The sequence below is a fragment of the Ptychodera flava genome, chromosome 8 (assembly GCF_041260155.1).
Source record: "Ptychodera flava strain L36383 chromosome 8, AS_Pfla_20210202, whole genome shotgun sequence".
Taxonomy (NCBI): Eukaryota; Metazoa; Hemichordata; class Enteropneusta; family Ptychoderidae; genus Ptychodera; species Ptychodera flava.
This window is the reverse complement of record NC_091935.1, coordinates 15462828-15486842: the sequence shown is the minus strand read 5'-3', so window position 1 is coordinate 15486842 and position 24015 is coordinate 15462828. Positions and strand designations below refer to the sequence as shown.

The 24015-nt window shown below is 38.4% G+C and overlaps 1 protein-coding gene and 1 long non-coding RNA gene across 2 annotated transcripts; one reads left to right on the top strand and one right to left on the bottom strand.

Moving 5' to 3' along the window:
* Positions 1-9626: 9626 nt before the first annotated feature.
* On the bottom strand, positions 9627-16099 carry LOC139138607 (DNA-directed RNA polymerases I, II, and III subunit RPABC1). Its single transcript, XM_070707047.1, has 8 exons — positions 15917-16099; positions 14962-15050; positions 14404-14523; positions 13541-13622; positions 12781-12861; positions 12280-12338; positions 11683-11761; positions 9627-10751 (listed from the first exon to the last, which is right to left on the bottom strand). Exons 1-8 carry the CDS (start codon positions 15971-15973, stop codon positions 10686-10688), a joined length of 633 nt encoding a protein of 210 aa, XP_070563148.1. The 5' UTR covers positions 15974-16099; the 3' UTR covers positions 9627-10685.
* LOC139138608 (uncharacterized) lies at positions 16099-18781 on the top strand. The gene is made up of 3 exons (XR_011553643.1): positions 16099-16267; positions 17157-17226; positions 17623-18781. It is a non-coding gene; the product is annotated as an uncharacterized lncRNA (long non-coding RNA).
* Positions 18782-24015: the final 5234 nt, after the last annotated feature.

Here is a 24015-nt window from a genome sequence, read left to right as displayed (position 1 = left end):
CTATTTTGAAACAATATTCATGCTACCTCATATCCATGACGGTAAAAAACTTACTTTATCGCCAGTCTATCGCCAACTCGAGTAACTGATTTATTCTTATTCTGTTTTCACTTTTGGTTTTCAATACAGCAAAGACAAGTTTGACTCTCCCTGCTTCAGTAGAGCCAGATGAAACCGACTGAGTAAATCGTAGCCGTTTCTGATGGTGTTCGGCTGTGCTGCGTACCCGCATTGGCAAGCCTCCACGAAAGGCGCGTGCGCATTTTTTTGTGACACTGGTGTAAATCGGGGTGAGCGGCGCGTCTGTGCAGCTGACACAGATGATAACAACCGAGGGATTCTGATGTAAAGGATGAAAAACGCTGGGAGCGGAATGCACAATTAACACTGCAAATCCAATGCGGGCATTTCTGAATGGCTCGGGAAATGGAGAACTTGACATGTAAATTTTGCCGATGGATCACGGTCTACAGCGTTTTCATGCATATCTGTGTCGCACAATGCGTGTTGGCTTGTCTTCGTTTGTCCTCTTTAATCATCCATCACTCCATGCATTTCAAACAGCTCTCATTCTTAAAAATTCGAAAATTATAAGAACTAAGCCACCAATTTCGATACAGAATTGATGGTTTCGTCTGTATCATTCTATATTCATTCGGTCGAAACCAACAAATTTCTCGTTGCGGCTTTGTTCATCTTGCATGCATGAGCTCTGCTAGTCGTTCACCTTGCTAATTACATTTATCACTGTTCACACCTCCTAAAATAAGTGAAAGGCGGGCTGGTGTGTTTCTGTACCCGGTATAATAACGGTTTACCGTTCGGCGACGGCCTGAGTACCGTCGTCTGGCCAAGCAATATCGAGTATGCTCATACGTGCCGGGATTATAATTTAGACAATTTTAAGATATGGGAATGAAAATTGTCTTTCTAACGACATCGACAAATTTCATAACAGGGATTGGGAAGTACATCCGAATGAACTAGGAAGTGTATTCTAAGTTATCGAAAATTTATCTCAGGAAGCAGATAGCTGAAACGGGATACTTGGACAACCTGGGTCATTAATTTGGACATTAGGAATTCTCTGATGAAACAGCGTGCGCAAGTACAGCAGACACTTTTCAAGTAAATAAATAAATAAATATATAGATGAATAAGGGATACTGATCAGTTTTTCAATTTTTCGAAAGGTAATTTTAATACTTTCTTTATTTTGATACGGCGTTCATTGGTTGCAGGGAAAAAAGTAATTAAATCAAATGCAGGGAGAAAGAGAACGGGCAGGAAGAGGGGAGACAGACAGAAAGACAGACAGATAGAAAGATACACAGATAGAGAGACAGACAGCCAGACAAACAAAGATTGGTTGGTGAATCCCGTGATACATACATACATACATACATACATACATACATACATACATACATATACATACATACATACATACTATATAATGTATATTATTGTTGCATGTATATAGGCATGCAGCCCGGCCATGGACGGGGTATTATTAAGTAATATATTATAGCTTTGTCAATACCAGTGAATTTTGTGACGTCATATCCATACATTATTACTGATAATGTATTCCATTATTCAGCATTGCGGCCCCACAGCGAGCAAATTTTTTTTTTGGAAAACGAAAAAAGGACTGCGCATTTAAAGGAGGGAAAATATCGGATAAACCATGTAATACACAAAACTATAAATCTTGATGATCGTGCACAATATTGATAATAATGTCTTACTGTACGATTTATCACATTTTTGAGTCCTCGCGCACGCATTTGTCGTCTGTCTGGCTGGCGCTCAGCGTACGCTGGTTGTATCCTACGTTTGTTTACAACATGGTTCGCTTCGTTGCCGTATAGGTGAAACAGAACTCAGTACGTTTGCAAACTCCTAGACGATACTGGGTTTGACACATGGCATATTATGCATGTCAGTGGCCATGTAAACGATGCAAGCGTGAAAGGCTACTCGAACCAGCCGTAAACGAGCCAACACGGCAGCTTGCTGTCATCATGGATGTAAAAACCGGAGGTGTCTACTGACATACTACGGAGCCATTCAAAGTCTCGGTCCAAGGTCAGCTACTACCAACAATCATGACGACCGTGGACTCTCCGTTGATCTAACATCTCGGCCACCTAATTCTGATGTATTGACTGTAATCGGAGACAACTTTCATTCATCGTTTTTTCTCCATGTCTGTGATTTTACCTTGCCTTGTTCTCGATATCGCGACGGTACCGAAACCCTCCAGTATATGTTTGTCAACATGTACCTTTCAAGCACCCGTTTACGTCAAGTTATGTCGTTCGCTGAAATAAAATAGCTCTTCTCAAGAAGCCACCGAAAATTAAATTTATAGACACAATTATTATTGAAATATAAACATTTGAATAACAATGTTGAACTCTGTTGATATCGTTAGCAATGAATGCTGTACTACTAGCGACATAATAATGATCGTATTGATCAGCTGATACCATGCAGCTCGCTGATCATACTGATGTCGATTCATGAACATTCCGTTTTCTCCATCTCTGGCATTTCACCGTGTCGACTTTTTGAATGGCATGATATATAAAGGTGATGTTTCAAGTTTGATATAGACGGTAGGGATGCAGTTACTTTTCATTTCCTTCGAAAATACATCGTTTTTCAATTCAAAATGAACCGTGAAAGTGCTGGTCATTTTTTGTGCTGAACGTGCGTGTTCAGTGCAGTGCACTGTGCAGTGTGGATTCAGGGCCGATCATGCTGGACGACGCTCACTGGCTTCAAACTCAGTTTAAATTTCCTTTTTTATTCGTTTTCTACAACTACAAATTCACTGGCATTGCCAAAACTATAAAATAATAGCAATAATGCACCCCCTCCCGGCCCATAATGGACGAAAGCAAACTTTGCACTTCATAATGTACTCGGCTTCGCCTCGTACATTATGTCGTGCAAAGTTTGCTTTCGTCCATTATGGGCCGGGAGGGGGTGCATTATTGCTTAAATATAGAGAACGGGCAGGAAGAGGGGAGACAGACAGAAAGACAGCCAGCCAGCCAGATAGACAGCCAGACAGATAGATAGATAGATAGGTAGATAGATGGACAGATAAACAGACAGATACATACATACATACATACATACATATATACATACATTATATATAATGTATATTATTGGACGGGGTATTATTAAGTATCATTTTACATTTTGTTCTTGGTTGTCTATTGTGAAATTGCTACTCGTAAACACAAATCACAAATAAATTTATCTTACCAGGAAACGACATAAAATCATTGCGTCAATTTTCGTTTTGCCATCCAGTCATTAATTACAAGTAGGAACTGACATGTGAAAATATTAATTATTTCATGGGCGACGAAGCATACATTTACACGTTCAAAAATGGTGCTAATTTTTTTCAAATTGTCGAAATAAATATTTCAGTATACTGTAATAAGGATGTTCGTCCTTTTTCACTGGTCAATCGAGATGCAAATGGTTGTTGATAATTTTATTGATAGTTCATGTTTTTCTCAAAGCCCTGTGTGGTGTAAATGTCGTAATAAACATCTAAAAGTAGCGAACCGACGCACACAGCTATGCTGACCCCCCTTGGAGGATCTTGAAGATTACGTCATTAGTGAATCACTGTAGCCGTGACTACAGGTAAACGAATGACAATGGGCGAAAAACTGTGGTATAAACATTTATTACACTAGATTTAGTTGAAATTTCAACATAAACAGCTTTTTAATAAAACTTTGGAAGTTTTAGCCTATGCATTATGTATTATTGTGGCCCATGCATGTTGCGCACAGCATTTGACTCTTGACACAAATTGATTTTAGGCCTACTCCGTGTTGGATCTATATCAAAGTAAGAGTATCTAGTAGGATAATAATTTATTTCATATTTATTTGAGGTTTCAATATCAACAGTTTTCTCAGTAACGTTTTGGGAAATGTTTATCGATGGCACATGGCTTAGCCTACACCTGATGTAAGGGCCAATATTGTACAAAAACGTTTGACAATCGACTCAAATTATTTTTACTCCGAGGTGGGTGGATCTTACAGTAAGAAATATAGGATACACGGCACAGCTTGCTGATTAATGGGTCCATATCACGCTAAACAGATTATGTATTGTATATGTACAGGTAGTGGCCATTATTTTGTAAGTAGTTGAATTTAATCCATAATATTAGAAGACTAATAGATTGTAAGTAAATATATACAGAGACTGGGATTCATCCTAAATAATACTCATTTGAAACATATGTTTGATGAAAGGCCTATAACTTAACTTTTGTCGGCCTTTTTCAGTGGTATGTGTCAATAAAAGTTTATAGACATTGTCTGTGTCTTCCATTGTTAGGGACTGGTCAGTTTCTTCAGCCTGGGGGGGGCCGGTGGATTCATGGGGGGGGGTCACCCTGTTTTTGACTTTGGTGGTAGGGGGGGTCACCATGTTTTTGAAATGCCCAATAGGGGGGGTCAGTGTGTTTTGAATTTTGACACAGGCTCATCATTGCCTAAAATGCTAGTGTCAGCCACAAAATTCATCATTCAGTTGTATTTTTCGGCGCGCCCTTCGGGCGCGTACTTTAATAATCAGTCATATTTTTCAGCACGCCCAACTTTAACATATCAAGCATACATACATCAGAGATATCTGTATGTTCAATATTTTTCAGCGTGCTCTTCAGGCTCATTACTTTAATATATCAGACATTATTCAGCATATGCCCTTCAGGTGCATGACTTTAATATACAAGGCATATATATCAGAGATATCAGGATGTTTCATATTTTTTGGCGCGCCCTTCGGGCGCCATACTTTCAGAGATATCTTGATGTTTGCTAAGTGAAAGTGTACCATTATGAAATCTGCATTTCATATGAAAAGGATGACAAATTCCTGATACTTTTCTGTTCTCTCTGTGAGAATTCAGTATGAGAAAGCAACATGCACAAATATTTCACAATATATATTTGATACAGTGACTTATTTTAGAGATAGAAAAATGACAAGATATCTTTCCTTCTCATTGATGCAATTATTTCCTTTGTTTCACAGGTTTTCTGTAGAAAGATGCTTTTTATGAACAAAAATAACAGTTAAAAATGCAGTTTTTGTCATTATTAGCTGTGCTTTTATGGTTTCAATGTTACACAAGAAAAGGTCCTCTCAGACACTGTACACATCAGATTTGGCTAAAAAAGCTCTATATGGCTCCTCAGTAAATTTAATTGGATGGTTGGCAAGTGTTAACACCCATCAAAGTTTTTGATTCACTGCTTTTTCCTCTTTGATATTAATGATTGACATCCATTTCTGTACAACAGTACAGGACATCTGGTTAAGCAGAGAAAGTGTGAAATACATTCACAGCTCATACAAAATACAGCTCATTCAAAATGTACTGTATTTAAACTTTAAGATTGACACTTTGAAATTCCTATCTTACAACTGACATGTCAACAATTTCACTAAAACATAGAATGACTATTTAAAATATAAATATATGTAAAATGTAAAATATAATATATATATATATATATATATATATATATATATATATATATATATATAATTTATGTCCATCTTTTGTTTTACCTTTGTCGCGCCCGGGGGGGGGGGGGTCACTCTGTTTTAGAAATTTGGAATAGGGGGGGTCACCCTGTTTTCAAAATTTGGAATAGGGGGGGTCAGCCACTTTTTGACGTCGGCAAAAAATAATCCACCGGCCCCCCCAGGCCGAAGAAACTGACCAGTCCCTTAGTGTTGCATGATGATCAAACTCAGGTCCAGACTTTAATTCAATGTTCATCTTGTCAAAAATGCACGAGACACACTGACAATAGCGGGTACATGTATTTCAAAATGCTATAGGAAGTAGACCGAGAAACTATTGTTGTCTCAAGGAACAAAAACAACGAAAACCAAAAGTTAGATTTACTTTATACACAAAGAAGAATATTAAAATATCACAATTCCGTATAGGGGTTAATCAAAATCCCAATGAATGGTTTGACGTCTATTATTTTGACAGAGGCGCACAAAGAATTTGCAGTAAAACTGAACGGTCTCCTACGTAATATATAACGCTGAAGTGTGTTTCCGACTATGTTACTCTGTAGTTTTTGTAAACATCCAGGCGACATTATTCCGGAAATGAGAATATTACCAAATTATTTGTCGCGCGATGTAAATTTTATGTTCATATCTCGATAAAGTCTCACATGTTCATAGTTGTTAATGTTGTTGTTGTTGTTGTTGTTAAAGTTCAGCAGGTCGGTAGTGTCTAAAACACAAACTGGCCAATTCTGTGACACTGTAGAATGTTCACAGTATTCGATATCATGAATGTGCAGACAAAAAAGGGGGAGTCCACTTGTAAGCAATTCAACATGTACTGCCTTCGTGAAACTATACATAAAACGCCATTTTACTGTGCCATATAACTTCGGAGCAGTCACATGGGATCATCACCATGGCAATCAAGGATTCACGAGGAACGAGCCGTGAAGGGCCTTGGGAAAGACGACCAATTGTGACAATCGCTTCTACCATTCGTTAATTGCTCAGTCGATGCAGGAATATCCAACACCTTGCACTCGAGGGACTGGTCAAATCGCGATCCCATGCCCGTGTCGTGACACGTGCAAAGACTTGTACTTTGAACCAAACAGAAGCGAGTAGAAGTGAATTGTCGGGCTTATGAGCTGAGTAAAAGTTTATTGTCCTTGATACCATCAAAATACTCCCTATTGCGCATTAAATCGATGTAAAACACTTGGTGCCCGCTCTCTTGCTTTTTCAGCGCATCTTTCTTATATTCTCCAGTGAACCCCTCATCCGGGTACTCGTGCAACTCTTCCGCGGAAACAGGTCGTTTGCTGTAGAAAGTATACACCTGTCGAAGGAGATGTAGCAGAGTCACGCCACCGGCGACATCCGCTTGAATTTCCAAGTTGCGTGTGATGTCAGCGTCGTAAGACACGGGCACCTGCAGTGTGACGGGTCCGTCGATAACAACTTGGGCGAAGTCCTTGTCAGGAACGGGGACGAAAGTTTCACTCTCAGCACAGTAGTATCGAGCGCCGTCAGCGTGCTCAGACAGTCGCCACGACACCATCTGTAGGATCTCCGTATTCGACATAATTCTCATTCGACGCTCTCACTTATGCATGGACTGCCATTAAAGTTTTCTTTTTAAATGAACCTATATGGAAGGAACAGGGAATGTTAACCTGTATTGATCGTGTGAAAGCGCAACTTGACCAGCATACAACGGCCTGAGCACGCAAAGAAAAGTTCTGGTCACCTTTTCACGTCCTCTCTTCCCGCTCTTTCCAAAAGCCTTTGTGTTTTGGGTGTTGCCTTTGCATTATTGTTGTAATTTTCAACCCGCTTGAGGTGTGGTTTGGAATTTATAATTAAATAACACTCGGTGTGACACGAAATCTGAACATAATATTTTGAAAACCCACTAAAATAGTGCGCAATGCTACCTACTCTGGCTCATCCAGTCGTAACAGCAATAAATATTAACAAAAGAATTGCGGTTCAAATATTTTGTTATCGTTTTAATGTATTTTGCACGTGTATCCTAAATAGTTTCCTAAATAGTTAGAGATATTTCTGTTTGTCTGTGTCGGGGTTGGGTTGTCGAGGGGGGATGAAGGGTGTTGGAGCTCGAGAGATAGGTACATGAATATAAAGAATGTCAAATAATTCAACTGTAGTCTGCCATTATGCCGTCATATAAAAAGCATTCGACTGGAGCATTTACACAATTCAAATGGATTCTCCGCGTAGAGCTATTCGTTTTTGGTTTTTTACAAAGCCTTCACGGACACGCTGGTGTTCACCCTCGCAACCTATAATACGAACAGCCTGTCTTGAAACACTAAGAATGTTCACTCACCGAAAAAAAAGAACGCAGACTGATATAATAAGAAGCTGTAATGTTGACATATGTCAAAATGGCGCTTAATATGACGACAGCCACCTGGAAAAGCCCTGGAATGACGTAAACATTATAAATGAATTGCTGAAAAGTGAAGCCAGCGTTGCTGGTGATGGTGTGAAGACCCTCCTACCGACATTGCGCCCTCATGAATCTGTATATGGCACTGCGGTCAGTGACCCCGTCAAAATACAAAATTCCCGAGCTAAATGGAGACGTTGTTTGCCTGACAACAAAGTTTAAAATGCGGTCTTATTTATCAAGTATATTGAAAAAATTAATAGAAATGAATTCATTATATTTTGAGGAAATGGAAACGGATACAAAATGCATCATTACATATAACATTTGCAGGTACGACATTGCTGCAAATAATGTGATCATGAAATGCTATAAATAGTGTGATGTTATGAAATTGTAAATGTTTTGTTCTGTATTTGGGAGTTGCTTTGGCAGTGGCAGGGGGATATAGCGCCGCGTCAGAAACACACAGATCGTAATGCACACAATACCAACCTCCCCTGTACACTGATTGTTGTGGTGTTATTTCCAACACAGGTGGAGTGACTGTGTTTTCCAACCAGCTGCTACATGTAGCAGCTCCTGCAGTTCAGATTCTGGTATGGTTGTATGTCTTTGGGATTTTGACATGTTCAAATACAGCATACTGAAAGATGGATAAAGTTGACCGTCCAAAATTATCCAAGTCCTCCTCGTCACAGTGTCGAGAGAAATCAAACATCTCTGTGGCCATGATCAGACCACAGGGCACAAGGATAAACAAAAATAAACAAAACAAAAAATCAACCAAACAAAAAATAAATAAATAAACCAATAAATCAAACAAAACTCACTGAATTTTTAAACCGATATTTTTTTGTCAAAGTGCAATGACATCCTTCTTATATCTGGCACCAGTACCAAAATGCAAAATTAAGTGATAGCTTGTTTGAGAAATTCACTAAAAGCCATAGTTACAAGAAGCAACTCAGGAAAAATTTAGCACTTAGTATTTGCCTTGTACTTTGACAGAAAAGGTTATTTCTGTTCATTAACCAGAGAGAATTTCGATCCTTTACGAAATTTTTCACTAAAATAAAGATATTTACTGAGCATAGACTAACAGTGTACATCAGCAGACTGGAAAGTTTTCCCATGTGTTGATAAATTTGTGTTGTAAATGTTCTATATTTCCCCTTTTCCAACTTTTATTGGCCTAATTTCATTCAAAGTTCCTCTCGTCTTGCTGCATGTTTTCAAGCAAGTAAAAAGTGTGTGTTTGTAGTTATCTTTTCAAACACTGCTTTTCCCAGCTTCACACACAAACACAAATTACAGTCTTTGTCAGATGTTAGGATCAATGTATCTGTGTATGGGCATGTTGTAGCGTTCCAAGTTATACTCACAGACTCACAAAGGCCAATTTGGCTGTGATGTCAGAACATTCAACTGTGATCAGATCACTTTGTGTGCTTCAAGCAAGACCTTGTAACGTGCACTCTGCTTCACTATGTGTAAGTCATGTGATTTCAAACAAGTCTCAAAGTCTCTTGCTAGCAACGTTGCAAATCATTGAAATCAAAACTGGCACAAACAATATGAACCGGAAGGTGTAATAAAAGCCATCTGAGTAAAGATATGTGTTTTGATAATTTTATTGTCAAAAATACTTGAAAATATTCTTGCACAGTGTAATTCCACTCCTGACAACAAAATGTTAATTTCCCTAAGATATCCTGTTCTGAAAACCTACATAATACAGCATATCTGATATATGCTTTGGAATAATGTGACATGTCTTTGAGGGGTAAAACTATATCAAAACTGAACAATTTGGCCGGTAGACATTTGATGTGGGATATCTTAAATGTGTATCACTCATTTTTGTATGGTATATCAATGGTCAAAACTTTCACCACACAATACTAGAGGATATACCAGTAGTCTACTTGTTCTCAGCACTGGGCATCAGAACTCCAGCTTGTCCTTATTGATCTGTCCATGGAGAAAAGTAATTTTTGAATTTTACTTTGTTCAGGATTTGTACAACTGTTTAAATATTAAGGTGTTCTGAAACAGCATGGAGTACTGACAACAAGCTTGTGCCATTTTCGCCTTTAATTTAGCTGACTGAAGCATTACCATTCAAGCATGTGCTAGAACAAGACCACATGAAAATCCACCATTTACAGAGCAGAATTGCTTGCGACATTTGTCTTATCAGAGTATCATTGATAAGTGCAGATTTGACACATTATGATCGGTGATGATGCCAGTTTAAGCTACCGTTAGCTAAAAAGGCACAAAAGACTACGTCAAGTCTTCTGTCTATAAACTATTATAACATCAACCCTTTCAGGCCTGAACACCTATATAGAGGGATCATTCAGGTGCATTGACAAAAATATGGTCTGAAAGGGTCAACAAAGATCAAAGAAACAAAGTTGTTCATATACACACAGGTTGAACCTTGCCATCCATCTTGAAGAAGAGGATGCTCCTTGCATTCCTCATGGAAGATTTTAGCAAATTTTCTTTCCCTGTATTTGTTCATTCATATGTTGACTGGTTTCATACAGAAGTATCTGATGCTGTTATTTGACTGACGCCATTACCAGATGTTGGTGAGGGGACATAGATCCTGCCTGACTCAATCTCATTTCACCTGGGTGGCATAGCAGACGTGGCAAAAAATATATCACTGGACCAATCGATATGAAATATATCTGCCTGCTGTCTCACTGGGACGAATAATTTTTACAACCTGCGAATAAAAAAAGAAAATATGACTTTTGGCTATGGTTGTGAAAATAGACATCAGAAGTATTATTATCTGTAAATTCTTCATACTTCTTGTTTTATTTTGTGTGTTTATACACTTTTTTACTCGAGTCTCTTCTAAGAAAATGAAAAACAGCGCTGTCAGAAAAGTGGATAGCAAGTTAGCATGAAGTGTTGTACAAAATATGTCTATGAGAACTGTTTCTAAAAGGCTAACCATTTGTAAATATTTCCCCATTTCTTTTTATGTGTATCAATTCATACTTCTTGTTCCGATATGCTAAATATTCTGTTATTATTATACATCTACCATCGAGAACAATAGAATTTTGCATGCGCTAAAAAGCAGTACGGAACGCCTGTTTCGTAACACGTATGGTTTCCAGGCACCCCATCCCCTGCGGCTGTATCTGCGTATTCAGTGGTGAACGGTTTCAAGGGACCCATTGGACCAATGCCAGAACATGTCTCGCGCGCGCTCTGTACGTGTGCAGTGTACACACTCCAGAACTTGCAGAAGCGCGTCCGAGATACCGTTCCACACTGGCGCGATAAAATCGGAAGAAAAATTGTTGACATTGCACGAAAACGGTCAATACTCTGACAATTTGATGCCCCAGTCACAAATGTAAGATGTATAATAATAAGGTTATTACGAAAATACCGCAAAGGATGCACTCGGACATTGGCGCCACGCATCGCCCTCCACTTCGCGTTGGGCGATACGCTGCACCAATGTCCTCGTGCATCCTTTGCAGTATTTTCGTAATAACCTCATAATATCCACTACTATCCACTACCTAGTGACCGATGTACTTACAAAACTGACAAAAATTAAGTCTGCTTTAGCTTTGCTGAGGTGTCTCATTAAATTACAGTGAAAAAAGTGCTGTCACATTAAAATATATCTTTACCTGTCCTCTTTTAAGACCAAAATATCTCGCCACTGGATCACCTTGTTGGATACGCGGCAACTGGTGTTCTTTCAATCTACTGATAATATGTCAAGGTGTACAACACATTACACTGAAACAAGATTGTGGATATAGAGCAATAGACAATGAGTACATTCATCATTATGTTTGGTATGAAGTCAGCATTGTCTTTCATGATGTAATCATTGACACAGTTTCCCCATTGCCTATCTGTTACCCATATCCTGCAAGGCCTGTCTCTACCTAATCTGCCAGGTAAAGTAAAAACTAGCAAAACCTATTAGTATTTCAACCGACTTGGCATGGTATGTCAGTGTCATAGCATGTTTTGGTCAGCTAAAAATCATGTTTACAGTGTCTATATTTTCAGGAACTTTCAAATGTTCAAATCTTTGTTAAAATTGCACCGTATGGGACCTGGCTGGTTTTAACCATCTTGACCTGATGGTGACACATGAACTTGGCAAGATCAGGGTTAAACCCATTCCTAACACACTTTCATATGACCCAACAAAACATCCTTGGACCAGCTTCTGCTGGGAAATATGAGTCTGGCTATTAGAGAATAAAGGATACTATCTGGCCAAGAGTTCAGCTTTTTCTTCAGGTGTCATTACAACATGCTCTGGTACAAGCTGCAAGGGGGAGAAACCAAGTAGACGAAATACATGAGTTAGTGGACAAAATTATCAGCTCTGATACAGACATTTCCGAGAAGACTTCATAACACTAATGAAACTGAAAATATTATGCCGTACATGGAGTTTCATGCATTCTTTCACTTTGTTGAGTGAATGGACTGGATGGCGGGGTTGAATGGTAAGGCGGAATTATTATTTTTCCCCGCCACAGAGATAGGTTTCACCGTTAAAAAGATTCACATTCTTACAACATATTTTCTACATTTACAAAACTTTGCACTGTAGCTGCACAGATTTCACTGTTATAGGTTCCACTTTTATGAAAATCTGCATTGTCTCTACATAGCTTTCACTGTAACAAAAATTTGCCTTGTAACAGCAGTTGTTGCATGTGAGTACATCCAACAATAAACACTTGAGATTGGCAGTCTTTTACCTCGTGTTCTGTGATGTTGATGAGCAGCTCTGCTTCCAAGAACTGTTCAAGTATGTACTTTGGTGCCATGTCAACCAGTGACTGTAACAACAAACAAAAGAAATGGACTTAGGGCTATGTTAGATTGAATGCCAAGGTAAGAAGTTTGTGGATCACAAGATTTGACATGATGTAGTTCTCTGGACTATCACCTATGTATCCCTTTTCCTGCCAAGTTCATATTTCACCATCAGGTCAAGTTGGTTAAAACTAGTGAAGCAAAACATGTCCCATATGGTGCATAGACTTGAAGATTTGAGTCTCCCTGAAGACAAAGACACTGTTACATGATTTTTACAGACTAAAGCTGCTATAACATACCAAGCAAAGTAGGTGAAAATAGGTATGGGTTTGGCTCAATACCAATTTTCACTGAGTTGGCAGATGGGGAAGTGATACATTACTGTCTAGCAGGTAAAGGGTTAAGCTGTATAATTATGATAATATACCGTGGATCTCTGAGATGGTGGTTGGTTGGTGATTAAAGACAGAGATGTAAAACACTGGATGAAACCTTAATGAAGATCTACTCTAAATGTCAAAGCCAACATGCCCTCTTGAAAACAGAGGTTGTTGATCTCATGATGAACCAGACTTCAACTGAGGACATATTACAGAAAATGACAGTTTAAGTTGAGTTATTTACTCTGATAATCATTAAACTGAAGGATTGGAAGAGTACAAGTACATTTTTTCATTTCATGGAAATAAGTTACATTACCTGTTTTGCCGACGGTGTCATACCAGTCTGTACTACAATGATGGCTCTGGTTATGTTCTCTTCTTGTAATTTCTGGCAGTAACTGAGATAAAATACATGATGGAAGTAGTTAATTCAATGACACTATGCAAAATTGGTGAAACTGTAGAAGAAATACTTGTATGAGAGTTGTGCATATTCTCTACTGCACAATCCATTAATTTGAAGCCAGACTTATCTGTGGAACAAGCTGAGAAATATATAGTTTATCTTTTGTTACCTTGAGGATACAGATTAGATTTTGCATATTTTAATTTGTTTGAAAACAAAATTTGGATCTGACAAGAGATCAAGATATAACTTTGATTTGAAAGAATATGACAAATTAAGTGCCCATCTGTAGTCTCCACTATCAGTGATCTACTTTTGAAATACCAGCATTACATCGCATACAATATGATCACCATCAATTGGAATCTGTAGGTGTTTTGATTGTACACACGATTTCAATTACCAATAACTATGTTCAATCTGGCCAAAATAGGACTTTGACACTACTCCTGCCAAGTTCACATGCCACGATCAGGTTAAAACTTGAGAGGCATAACATGTCCCATACATTGCATTTTAACAAAGACTTGAAGATTTGAAGGCCCCTGAAAACAGAGATAATATAGTTATGATTTTTACTGACTTAAACCCACTTCAAAATTCCATGCCATGAGGGCGAAAACATGAGCAAGTTTTTGCTCAAAACTGCTCTTTACTGACTTGGTGGATGGGGAAGTGGCAGACCTGGCAGGACAAGGGTTGACACTTTTCCTACTTAAAGAAAAACAAAACATCATTATATCGAGATATGAATATTGAAGATAAATGCTCACGTTTTTATTGTCTTGATTCCTATTTTTGGTTCCTCCGGGAAAAACACAAACATCTGATCGGTGGGATCATCGTTGTGAGCGACAAGAACTGTCAGATCATTTCTCCTTGGTCTTCCTTCACTATTGATGGAATGAAAGAATTAGCCAAGGTGAAATCAGTTGAGACCGTGATCACCAAATTTTATTATCAACAAATAATCTTAACAAGTAACTGAGGATATATCTATGATATTGATCAGTAACTTTTGTAAGCTGTCATTGAAAGTAAGATTTGGCATACCAGCTTCTGAAAAAGGTAATGTTAAATTTATACAGAATATTTTATATGTATTATCTGAGGTTCCTTTGGCCCTCATCAACAGCACTCAATCAATGCATGCACATCCATGACATTATTAAAACTGGATTCCCCATCAATATCATCTCAACCAAAATGAGTTCTTTGTTGAAAAAGAGGTACAGTGAAACTATTATACAGTTTGCAAGGTGTAGCAAGCTACTTCAGATAGTTCAACTCAGAGACAGGTCAGTACCAGTACTACAAGTTTGTTGCCTTACCTTGGTTTGTCACCAAATTGTACTTTAAATTGATCAACTGTCTGATCCAATTCTTCTTGGGTTACAAGATAGCCCCTGTCGTGGCACAGCTGCAATGGAATTATAATCATAAAAATAGTTCAACAGATTATGCTCACAGCTCTCAGGGTACATACTTTAAAGTTTACAAATGAATTCAATTTTCCATGGATGATTCCAATGACATTCAGTTTCAAAGTGATCTTAACAATGTGGGACTCAGTTTTTATAACATTTCTCCAGATCTCTTTCAGGGATAGCTTGTCTTCATGGAGGAAGGTGACAAGAAAAGAGCGCTCAAAAGATTTGAACTCTCTCATAACACATACATTATGTATTCATAAAAGAATTGAATATGTATTGTAAAACGATTAATAAGTTGTGACAGAAGTTTCAATTATTCACCAAATGAGCACAGATTGCATAATCTGTTGTGTCAGTAGATTTTTGTACGTTTGGTTTCCATTTCTTAAAACTTTATCAGAACTCTTGTACTAGTAAGCTCTTTTTTGCTTTTATATGTCATCCGCTAGCTGCAGTACTGTAGCTCGAGGTTGTGCCTGTCTGGTTTTGCCGTTGAACCCAAATACCCAGGCAAAACCTCGAGCTACAGTACTGCGGCTAGTCATCCACCAAATTTATGAATTTTATCTCTCTATGAAATATATTTGTATTCCATTTTCGACTAGATGTTAGTCAGTTCTTGAGGCAAAGCTATAATTTTTTTGGAGAGGTCTAGTATAGACTGTGGTTCAGAGCGATGGTGGATAGGCAGGTGTTAAACTGCGTGGACAGAAACCGACAGCTCAATTGAACAACACAATGTACCAACCATGCCATCATCGAGAAAATGCAGAGTCAACAAAAACACATGTGAACGCGGAAGAGAAGGGCTTTGCGCGTTGGAAGAATAAGTCATTTCTACTTAGTGCAATACCTGCATGACCGTCTTGCGAATTCTCCATAATTTATAAGTTTCTGCGTCATCATCCATGCTTCGAGCCTACACAGTACAACTGAGCTTTACGCGTATGAGAGAAAACTTCGGTACTTTTTTTTATGTCACGACAGATCTACACGCTACATGCAACTAGTCTCGGTTACCCAGACTCCTCTGCGCTACTGGCGAAACGAGAGTCTGGGGAAATGCTATGGCACGGTTTGTAACACAAAATGGCCGCTGACAGAATTACGGACAGACGCTGATTGGCTTATCCGTCAGTATGACCCTGGGTCACTGCAACTCGACTGAAAACATGGAGACGACGCAGCGGAGACGACACATGCTGTAAGTGACTCTCGGCAATATCTGTGTGTGTGATTTGTTGTCTTTTCATAAGAGACCGTAGCTGCAGTACAGTAGCTCGAGGTTTTGCCTGGGTATTTGGGTCGGGCGGCAAAACCAGATGGTTTTGCCGTCCGACCCAAATACCCAGGCAAAACCTCGAGCTACTGTAGGCCTACTGCAGCTAGGAGAGTTTGTGCAATTGTGGAAAGATCGCAAAAAATTGAGAGATTGGCGACTAGAAAAAAAAGACTGTTTCCATGCACACCAAATGCGGTATGTATGCAATATACGGTGGTTTCAATCGGGTTCGAACTCACAACATACGGTACCCAGTCTCCTATATAGCGGAGATATATATCGATACTAATCACTACCGACCACATACATGTCATCTGTCTTTCCTTCTACCTCCATGATCTGTCTAATGAGTGTTGCCATAAACAGTGAACCACAGTCCCTCTATGGGACTGTGAGCGAACCCATACTTTTGCAAGTTATACGTTGCCTACACACTTCTGAAACTTGACCGGAAAAAACTTCCAAACACCTCGCGCAGGAAAATATCACCACAAAATATTTTTTCAAAGTCTTGCTCGCAGGTATTTTACATAACGAGAGGTTGATAGTGCTCCTAAGCACGTTTTTTTCAAACACTGTCATGATTATTCGCCCTATTCTGTGCATCTATATCACAAGACTCAGAAACTACCATGTGGCCCTCAACTGTCTTAGTGCTGCCCTAAGCTTATGGCAGTGTGACCGAATGTTAAATGATATTCTACAGAGGAAACAAGATGAGGGAAAATCAAGCCAATCCACGTATCCAATTTTCATCAGAGTATGTGTTCATTTAGAGATAACTTGCCATATGTTTATGGATCCATTGCAGATCTCTCAAGTAACCCCTTCCTGTATCACCCCAAGACAAGATATGAAGTGAAACAAACAGACACTAAAAGGTATGTATATTTTCTGTTAAGTTTGATTTTCAAGGCTATTATACCTGCGGTATTGAAGACCATACAATTTTGTACATTTTATTTTTGCTATATCATATACACTTGTGATTCTGATGTGTCTGTACTCTAACCACTCAATTTTCAAAAAAAAAGAATCACCAAATGTGACACCACTGAAATTCTACATCTGATGTTATTTTGACACAGTCTTACTACTTTCACTTTTAAGGTTCAGCTTGTGAATTTTAACCAAAATTGTGAAAACTGTGATCACAACAATTTTATTCTTATTAACTTTTAATGTGATAGAATCTTATAGTATACTATTTGTGCTTTTAATTACATTCTATATATTCATAGATAGAAACCAATGTCTGTTTTTTTAATTTAATACAGGTAATAACAACTCTGACCCATATTCCCAAGCCTGATATATCCTATGGTATGGAGAGAGATGCTTGAGGCATTGGAGATATGCTATGCTTGTCTATTATTCTAGTCACAAGATCAAGTATAGACTTGAGGCTTTTCTTCTCCAAGCAAGTACCGAAGCACTGTTGTCACCATGGCTCAGTCATCAAATAACCTGGAATAGGTTCATTAACTTATCGAGAGGAGAAGGAAATAATTTTGACGGTTACTATGTCATGGAACTCCCAATAGATTTGCTGAGAAAAGAATGAAATCATTGGGACTAAATCACACCAGTGCTGCTGTTGCCAGGATTGGAAAGACTGTGTTGTACTGTGATGACATTGAGAACTTCAGAGAAGCATTTGCTTCGAGAACTCGATGTTGCATTTCAGTCATGAACACATACAAAAGCTAGTGTTGATAGTGATATAAGAACCATATATGAGGAGTTGAAACATAAGTCATCAGTATTTAAGTGGAATGCAGGCACATGATCATTTCCCAAACTTTATGCTGACATTTTCTGTAATATTGATCCCAAAGAATAACACAGGTGGATAAATGAAAAGAAAAAAGAATACTCAACTAGTAAATGGGCATTCTGAAAAAGTGCACTCACAGGCTGTTGTAATTGTGTGCATTTGTGAGATTTGAATTTTTTTTGCTATCACAGAACATCTGTTTGAACATCGCATTGCAAATTACCACCAATTTCATTCCGCTCTAGAGATTTCATTGCTGAACATGGAATTTTTTGTGTGCCATCTTGACTGATTACTCTGATTACTTTTATTGGCATCTCACAGACACCAACAAGGAACACACGTGAGGAACAAGATCCTTTCATTTTGATTCATGTGTTCCACTGTTAAACCCCATGCTAAAGTACAATGTAGGTCTGTGATGTAAACATACAGACATCAAGACAGGAACATTACAAGTCTTGACTTGTAATTAGGGAGTGTTAATTTTTTACATCTGGGGGAGGGGGATTTTGATTTTTTCCAGGATTATTTTTGGGTGACCCACCCTTCAAATTCTGGAGGAAAATACATGCGGCCCCCCCCCCCTGTCAATATGTATGTCGTATTTATTGACATGGGTATGTCAAAAGTAATAAAGATTTCAAATATTCTCAATACATCTTCTGAGTTTTATGTAAATCAATAACTTTTATTACAATATTGGAGGCCACCAGCCCAAAAGTGTACATGTCACATAATGAAGTTCAGGTATGGAGAGAGCAAAATCATCAATCACAAAATGAATATATAAATAATACTGCCTGTAACAAAACACCGAGTAGTTCTCATGATACTCATTCAAATGCAGAGTTTGACCTTTCGAAAGCATGACATATAGACCTGGCTTAATTTTGAATGACTGTCTCATTCTGGTCTAGTAACAGTAAAGAAAACTTTGCACTGTAGGCAGTGTGTAATCGTATTTGGATAAATATTGGACTCTGAGATCACTATACAGTGGGGAGATCACAATACAATGGGAAGACCAAGCAAAATTGAAATTTGTTTTGAATATAACTACACAGTAAGGCCAGGGGAAAAAAATTGTTCATCCCAATCGCCACTTCTACTTTTGCAGATTTGGAATTTTATGTTTTTGAAATTTTGAAATTTGTTTACTAGGTGGGCTTTTGAAGCCTGCCCCTAGTGGATCTGCACAACTATTGCTTGTATCCACCATTTGTGTTTAATACATGTTTATTCTGCTGCACTCCTGCACGCAATTCACTCTGTTATTGAAGAGTGTTGCAAAATCTTGACCAGGTTATCATTACCGGTGAAATTACTGGTAGATTTTGCTGGTTTGGAAAAAAAATTGCTAGCCGCTTCTGAAGCTTGGCGCAAAAAATCTGATGAACAAGAATTTTTTTTCCCCTGGCCTAAAGATAGCTGCAGTCATAGCTCTCGTGGGTTGTACCGGAAAAAAACAAGCGCTACAGATCCTACCTATGCGAAAGTACATATTCTAAGCGAACGGAATTCCGTTTGCGCCTCTGCATGCTTTTCTCCCGCTCTGGTCTTATTTTCTTGGCTTTTTCACATTCAGACCAAATTTATTACCTACCCTGACAAAACAGTCTTGCTGTTAGTACATCCAACTGGAGTACTGCAAAGTAAATCAAAGTTCTGTTGCTGTCTGTTGATGTCCATTAATCATCACTGGGTAAGCCAAGATGGCAATGTGTGAATGGATTAATGGACATCAACCAGTAAATTTTTGATTTACTCTTCTCTGCGCCTGTTGGATCTACTTACAGTAAAGACACTTTTTAGGGTAGGTACTAAATATGGTCCGAACAGTAAGTAAGCCAAGAAAATGAGACCATAGCCGGAGAAAAAACATGCAGAGGCACAAATGGAATTCTGTTTGCTTAGAGTAGGTACTTACACATGGGACATGGGTAGGATCTGTGGCTCTCGTTTTCTCATGCAGCTAGCCTAACACCAATCCTTTTGCTCTACAGCCCTCTAAGTCCAGCATTCCTGATCTTGTTCAGCCTAGACATATTGAAAACCATGACACTTTTCTGAATGCAAGTATGTTAAGTTGTATGTAAATCCTAATAGTTTCACTCTAATTTTTCACTAATGATTTTCCACACCACTGAGGCAATATGTGAATCAAACACAAACTCTGTGAGTGTATCGTCCTTACAATGAATGTAGGGAATATTGTCTAAAATATCAGAAATGACAGCATCTGTCAACCTAGTCATTACTATTGATGAAATCAAAGCCTGAGACATTTAATCTCTATATGTGGTCAATTCTTGTTTGATGATCCGTTGTTGTTCGTCAGTAATACTACTAATCAGGTGCTCATGTTGTTCGGCATCCTTAGCAGCTGCACACAGTTCCTCATTGTTAAGTCTCTCTGCGATCAAACCAGAACATATAGGGCATTCCCTACAGTCACATTGCCCATAGCAAATGTCTGATTCCTGTACAAAGCCTTCAAAGGATCTAGAAGCTCCCCAATGAATGGACATGTAGACATCAGGGGCATCCACTCCCATACTCAATGCAACAGTAGCTATGATTACTCTCAACTTAGATTCAGTCTTGCTGAATGATTTTCAACCAATCATGTTTCACTGGTGTGGAGTGGTGGTACATGGTAAACAGTGCATTCTGAAATGTTGGTGACCCAATCCATGATTCATCATTTAATTGAATGATAAAATACTTGTACAAATAAGCACAAGAATTGATATTTCTGCAGTAAATTATGTGTTTCTTAGTTAGCGTCTTCATGCATCTCAGAGATTCAAAAAGCCAAGAGAATGTGTCAGCAATTGATGTTGGAGCCTGTATTGTTTGGTAGAATATATTGTGGCGGTCAAGATCACATCTCACCAGCTCACATTTTTCCATGCATAACATTTTCTTTATTTCAGATCTGGAGTTGCTGTTACAGTGAGTGCTACCATGTTAGCTCTTGGAAGAAGACTCTGTAGTTCGCCAATGCGAGCATAGTATTTTACCCCTGTACAAGTAAAATAAAAATAGACATGTCAACATTTTTAAGAGTGGAAGATCATAAAGCTTTGTGTGGTCATCTCTATCTCAGCAGGATTAGTAATATTTCATATCAATTTTCAAATTGAAGTGTTTTCTGTTTTCATTGTGCTGAATATGATGATTATCATTGCCAGTTCACTCAATTCTCATGCAAAATTGGTGATTTTACCATTATACAATATTTCTTCAAAATACTGAAAAATCTGATGGCAGCTACATTCCTCACTCAGACATTCAATGTGATAAAAGTTTTGAAGTATAACTGAATAATTTATACTATGTATACACACACAAACGTAGACATATTTTTATATACACGTTATTAATTATTGACACATACCACTGAACAACACAGTGTGCTTCATCGACAACTATGGAAAGGTGTCTCTGTACTTTGATTGGCATAGATGATTTCTTCAATTACCACTAAATAGTATTTCTGGACTGAGTAGCATGATGGCACTATCTCTGTCTGTGAATAAAAAATATGTAATACTGTATTTATGAAGACTGCAGTTGAATATGTCATATTGGGAAAATACACATGTTATTTATAGAATGAAATGACAAATCGTATGTAGTTTTGCATTTTGCATTTTGTCCTTCAATAGTTGATACTGCTATTGATAATAACTGTTTTGCACACCCTTACATGTAACACAACACCATCGCAGTGCTTGACAATATAACTGTACATGTCTGAGAAAATTTCGAGTTACATTATCATATGCCAGCTGACACCCATATGGGATGCATGAAAACACTTATTGAGAGATAATATTTCATAAAAGTAATGCAGTTCAGTTTCTATTAAATACATCAAGGTAGTAGGTTTTAAATAACATGTGGTCCCACAAGTCTTGATAATAGATTAGTGGATAGATAGTTGCAGCATTCTCAAAAATAGATAGGATTTATTTGACATTGCCATACATTTTACAAATCAAAAAATGGAATTATACATGAGCATATAAACAAACCAGTAATAGAGCCTTGTTCTTGTTCACTCAGCTGTACTGTACTAACACTCATTACGTTGAGACGCTGCACCTGGTCAGCCATAAGGGACACCAGTGTTGAGATCACAACAGCCTTGTTGTTCATCAGAGGATTGTTGTGATATTCATTGAGTATGTTCGGTAACAAAGCATAGATGATAGTTTTTCAATAGCCGATTGGCAATACTGCCATGACTTCACTGCCATTCACTAGATGCTTTAAGCACTCCACTTGTTTATCCTGATGGAAATGTATTTATAAAAAAATACCAACAAGGTTTTAATAGGCTCTATGTTTAGTTATGAAAGCACAAGATTGATAAAAAAGTCATCAATGTAGACAGGATTCTTGAGGCTTCAAGTATTGTCACTTTGTTTTTTTGGCTCTCTTACTTACACCATAGACCCTTTACCCTTTGCTCCAGTGTATATGCTTACACACACACACACACACACACACAAAACAACAACAACAACAATATAGCAGCAATAATTGAAGTATTTTTTTTTGGTACATGGGGTTGTGCACATATATCTACTTATGAAAAATGATCGTACAATTTTTTGCAGCTAAAGCTTTATTTTTAAAATAACTGTGAACAGTCAGTGTCAAAAACAATGTGCTTGGCACTGTTTTCTCCGCTCGATAATATGTATGGGTATGGGTGGTTTCAATGATCGTAGCGGAGGTTGCTCGTCTGGATTGACTTTGTACGCGACCTGGTAGCTGCAATGATTGTAGGGGGGCGGGGTTGTTCGTCTGGATTGACTTTGTACGCGACCCCAAACAAAGTCCAGACGAGCGACTCCTCCTGCAATCATTGCAGCTACGGTACAGGTAATCGAGATATGTAATCTAAGCAACTGATTCAGTTACTGAATTCCAATGCCTGTCTGAGTCTGTACATGGACGTAAAAAATAGACCTTACACCCATAAACTGTACACCAGAGACCCTCGAGAAAAACTGGTAGTGCCAGTGGTACAACTATTCATTTGTGTGGCAACGAGAGGATGAAGTATGGCATTGGCAAACGAGCTAGCATTTTGAGAAATTAAACTATGTGGTGATTAACTAGACCAAATAGAACGAGAAATTCCCACCTTTAACGTGTATGATATATCGTACAAGGTCAAAGACGCTCCAATTACAGCGTTCAATCGGTCTCCATCGATGGCTGTCCATGTTTTCAGTCGAGTTGCAGTGACCCAGGGTCATACTGACGGATAAGCCAATCAGCGTCTGTCCGTAATTCTGTCAGCGGCCATTTTGTGTTACAAACCGTGCCATAGCATTTCCCCAGACTCTCGTTTCGCCAGTAGCGCAGAGGAGTCTGGGTAACCGAGACTATACATGCAACCGGCACACAAAATGGCGCTATACTCTCGCGTGAAAATGCGTGATCGGATATTTGGACATGCTACGTTGGGTGGAACTATTCTCAAGAGAGTGAGTGAGGTACAGGGTCTGACGGTAGTGCGCTTTACCTTTGAATTTAATATTATTTTGACAGACACAAAAAATAAACAGGCAATGTGTAGTTCTACACTGTAAAACTTCAAATTATTATATTTAAATGATTGAGCTTTCGGGAGAACGCGTGCCCGTATTCGTGTCAATATAAAATGGAATATGGGAGAATCCCTTGGGCACGTGACATTCCCAAAATAGCTCATGAAGATGGAAACGAGGCGGTGGGGTTTCTATCAGCTAAGCGTCCTGAACATCGAAGGTCAAGAGAATTCAGCGTTTCAGTTTTCAGCTTCTTTAGCTACAACAGCGGTCAACGTTTTCAATAACCATAGCAACACATCTTCATGATATCCCTGGAG